Raw genomic sequence first — 4,728 nt, 5'->3', positions numbered from 1 at the left:
TTTTTATTATATATTGTTTTTTAGTATATTATATTTAAAATAATGAGTATAATTTATTTATCTAGAAGATGGTTGTCATTGGAGGATTGCAAATTAAATTATTACAGTAATTTATCTCCTGGCATTCTGAAAGTACTTTCTAACCATTACACTTGTCAAGGGAACAAAAACCAGCAGCATTTATTAGGAAAATTATCTTCCTTTGTGTTCAATTTATGTCTCATTCTGGCTGGATGCAGGGCCAGGTTTGTGCTGCTCCCAAGGCAGCTTTAGGGGCTCAGGGATTTTTTGGGGGGCTCTTATCCCTTGAGCCAGGAGTGCCTTCTGCCCTCAGCTGCTGACAGGGCTGCTCCCAGACCTAAACCCTTCAAGATTTTAGGATTTTTATAATCGGGATTTTGGCTCCTTGGGATGCTCTGACTGTATTGCTGAGCTGGGAGTGCTGGAGTTCACTCAGTGCGGAACACTTGGGCTTTCTGGGCCCTTCTGCACCATTTCTTTGAGAATCCCAGGGCTCAGAATTGCTGTAGCTGGGATTTTTCCCTCCTCCTGTGCCAGGCTGTGGTGCTGGAACCTTTTGGCTTAAGGCACAGGTGCATTTTTGGGCTGTAGCTGCCAGGCACAACCCTCCCTCCACGGGATCCCAAATCCATTCAGGCTCTGAGGCTTCTGGAGAATATCCTGGAAATCCACAGCCATGAAAACACCACTTACAACTGACAGTAAATTGAGATTTCATCTGGTGCTTCCTCCCTGAGCAGAAACTTTTGCCAGAAGGATTTCTAAAATAACCTATCTGTTGTTACCACATTGTTATTACTTAGATCTATTATTTATGTGCTGTTAATAATATTACTGCTGTTGTCAAGTACTTGGGGAGGCACAGTTGAGAGGAATCTTTGTGGTTTTGGAGAGTAAGGAAATAATAATAATAAACACATAACTTAATAGTATCCTTAAGCTCTGTGTCCACATAAGGCAATATTTTATCCTTCCAATAACAGAATGAGGCTTTGTTCCTTTGATTAATGAGTAAAATAAACGCATTGCTGAACTAAACCTTTCAGAGCTGTTCAAACCTCAGTGTCTTTTTTTGCAGGTACTCCTGAGGATTATCCCCAGTATTTCCATATGAATCTCACAACGGCTGAACTGACACTCCTCAAGCCAATAAATAGGGATTTACATCAGAAGTTTGACTTGGTTATTAAGGTAATTTGGGCTGAATTTTTTCGGTGTTTTTATGTTCTTTGGAAAACAAAAAGCTCTGAGAAAATATAGGGTGGGCCTGCTTGTCTCTTCTGTGGTTTTCTCTTTTTTAGCCTTTTCCTCCTTTACCTGCTGAGCTTGGTTTGGTTGTGAGTGTAGTTTTTCAGGTTTGCTTTTTCCCCTGTTTTTTCCTGGCTTCTTTCCTGACATCCTTGCACAATATTAGCTCCATCTTCCCTTCTCTAGATCCCTTTGTGTGTCTCATCCTGTCAGGCATCACTTAGCTCCATGGGGGGAAGAAGGGTGTGAAGCATTTGTGGAAAGGGAATGAGCCCTGGCAGAGTTGTAACATTTCACATTACATCGTGTGAACGAGCTCAGCATCACTTGTCCCCTTGCTTTTTATGAGCCCTGTTGCCCTAAAATGCAGCTGGTTTCTGTTTCATGTGTTCAGTTCACAGCCCATATTGGAACATAGTGATACAGATAATTGTGTGGGTGTTCACAGAATCCCAGTGATGTCTTGTGAAGGCTGCCCTAGAAGAGAGGCCAGACAGAGCTAAAGAATAAAGCAGGGATTTATTAAAAGGATCTCCTCCATGGATCCACCTTGGGCAGCAGAAGAGCCCAGCCAGGGCTGCACCCAAGGTGAACCAAAATGGGCACAAAATGGACACCCGGTCACAGGGTCTCTCACTTTGATAAGTTCTGCTCTGTTTGCATATTGGAGTTAATTGTCCAATTCCAGCTTTAGGTAATGAAGTCCCAACCTTCTTGTTTTTCTCTCCTCAGTCCCCGTTGTTTGTGCTCTTGGGCCTGAGATTTGGATCATTTGTCCTTGGTCCCCAGCTAGAGAAGGAATTGTTTTTTCTCCCTACTCTGTGCAGAGAGCTCACCATCCCTTAATATAAAGCCCAGACCCACACACTAAAGCAGCACAGAATCTGAAATATGAGATAAAACCTGAGGCATCGTTAGCATGGATCAGGTTGGGGTAGCAGTGAATAATTCACATTTGAGTAGTGAATATTCACAGGATGCCAGGGTGTGTGAGGCTGCAGGAGCTGAGTGGGCACCTGGTGTCCCCTCCCTGCTCCAGCAGGGCCATCCCAGAGCCCAGGGCACAGCACTGTGTGCACCCAGCTGTGCCCCAGCCCCAGGCAGGAGAGCCCCCAGGCTGTGTGGGCAATGTGCTCAGGGCTGGGCAGTGCCCAGGGAAGAAGTTGTGCCTCCTGTGCAGGGCAATTGCTGGGCTCAGGCCCTGCCCGTGGCTCTGGTGCCATTGCTGGGCCCCGGAGCAGAGCCTGGGCCCTGCTCTGCCCCTCCCTGCAGCCAGGGCCAGCCAGGCCTGAGGGCCCCTCTCAGCTGGGGCTCCTCTCCAGGCTGAGCAGCCCCAGCTCCCTCAGCCTTGCCTGGGCACCCACACGCTCCAGGCCCTTGCTCAGCTCCAGCAGCTCCTGGCCCTGCTGTGCTCAGCACCCAGAGCTGGACACAGCACTGCAGAGGTGCCTCCAGGGCTGCCCCAGGGCCAGGATCCCTCCCTGCCCTGCTGCCCATTCAGCTCCTCATGCTGGGTAAAGCCCTAAAGCACAGCCCATCCCTGGCAGTGCCCAAGGCCAGGTTGGACTTTGGGGCTTGGAGCAGCCTGGGACAGTAGAAGGTGTCCCTGCCATGGCAGGGATGGCACTGGATGGGCTTTGAGGTCCTTTCCAACCCAAACCATTCCATGACTCTCAATATCCTAAGGAGTTCCATTTTAAAACCCTGTAGCTCTTTCTTCCCAAACCTTGACTGCTCAATATGTCAATTAAAAAATCAATTAACTGGTGGGGGAGGGTATTTTCTGTGCCTGAATAGCAACTCCAATCATTAATGGCCATGTTTGTAGTGTTTAGTAGTTTCCTGTTGCTGTGGTAAATGTGCAGTCAGGGAAAATAAGGAAACAGTAAGGAAAAGGATCACTCTGTAAGAATGATTATGTGCCACTTGCTAAAACAATAAAAGTTTTTATGCTGTATCCTTCAGGGACTATTGGAATAATGGCTCAGGCTTGTACCAAATCAAACCTTCAGCTTCTTGTGCTGCACATTTCTCATTTCTTGCACTTATAGGATCTGATTCTGTTTTATCTGGAGGGGTGCAACGTGTGATGTTTCCCTTCAAACAGAAAATATGCTGGTTTTGCAGCATGTGCTCAGTTTAGTCTTTAAAATATTCCCTCTGATATGAGAAGATTGATTTTTTTTTTTCTTCTGTTAAGATATTATGGAAAACTGTAAAATGGAAAAGGGGGTTAAGTCAATACAGGAATATTTGAATGCAGGAGGGAAGGTGGACAGGAAATGGGGGCACTCACCTGCATTGCTGATAAATGTTGAATTCTCAAAGAGGGAGACAATGAAAAAAAACTAAACATCCTAATCAGAAATGCTGGATTTCAGCCTTCCTCTACCTCTGGAATATATTAGATGAGAAGCAAGGGGAAATCCAATTTTGCTCTCCTATGGAAGTTCTTAGCACTTCTATTCCCTGCCAAGCAACCATGGGCACTATTACAACTTCCTTAGAAAAAAAGTGGATTTCTGGGGAGGGTTCCCATTGAAATTTCCATGTGGCAACAGCAAGGCTGCCACAATATTTGGATTAAACCTTTAAACTGAAAGGGCTTAATTAAAATTAGTGACATGACCACTGCACTGTAGTCATGAGATTGGCACTTTTTAGAGCTGATAACAAGAACAGACATGTTTTATTTTATTTTTTTTTAAGCACGAAGTGAATGGGAGAATTAATCAAATTGATGGACTTTGCTCCTTTCCTGTTTGAGCGGGGGTTATTTATCAATCAGCCAGAATCTAAAGTGGCACTTCCATTATGATCCACTTGCAAAGAGGATGGGGGTGGTGGTACAGGCTGGGAAGTGCTCATGGATGGAATTCCTGTGCTTTGGGGAATTCACCACACCTGAGGAAGAGCCAGTTTTGATCACCTTGCTCATGCTGGGGGTGATTCAGTTCACAGGGACTCACTTTTGGAGTAGGCAAAGCATGAGGTGCTGCAGGAGTTTCTCCTCAGTATTTGCAGTGTGTTGATATCCAGTAATTGAGGAAAAATCATGGCATTTGTCAATCCAGAGCTGCTATAAAACCTGTGGGAGTTGCAACAGCAAAAAAAAACCAAAAGCACACAAACAAAAACTGGAAATATTTTGATGCTAATGAAGGGCAGAGAATCCCAAACTGATTTGGATTGGCAGGGACCTTAAAGCTCATCCAGTGCCGCCCCTGCCATGGGCAGGGACACCTTCCACTGTCCCAGGCTGCTCCAAGCTCTGTCCAGCCTGGCCTTGGACACTTGCAGGGATCCAGGGGCAGCCCCAGCTGCTCTGGGCACCCTGTGCCAGGGCCTGCCCACCCTCACAGACCTTTTCCATTTCTGGTTGTACCACTCTGGTTTATGTTACTTACCCAGGACTACATCAGATTTTCTCTCCTTTAAAGAAAATGCATCTTTGTCAGA

The 4,728-nt window shown here is 45.9% G+C and overlaps 1 protein-coding gene across 1 annotated transcript in view; it reads left to right on the top strand.

Moving 5' to 3' along the window:
• Positions 1–4,728, top strand: part of PCDH15 (protocadherin related 15) — a 518,357-nt gene that overhangs the window by 360,645 nt on the left and 152,984 nt on the right. The window contains exon 13 of the mRNA XM_031063502.1: positions 1,100–1,212. Within this exon, the coding sequence (XP_030919362.1) occupies positions 1,100–1,212 (113 nt within the window). The remainder of the gene's footprint in view (positions 1–1,099; positions 1,213–4,728) is intronic.

This window comes from Geospiza fortis, unplaced genomic scaffold (genome assembly GCF_000277835.1).
Source record: "Geospiza fortis unplaced genomic scaffold, GeoFor_1.0 scaffold284, whole genome shotgun sequence".
Classification (NCBI taxonomy): Eukaryota; Metazoa; Chordata; class Aves; order Passeriformes; family Thraupidae; genus Geospiza; species Geospiza fortis.
This window is presented reverse-complemented; position numbering and strand designations above follow the sequence as displayed.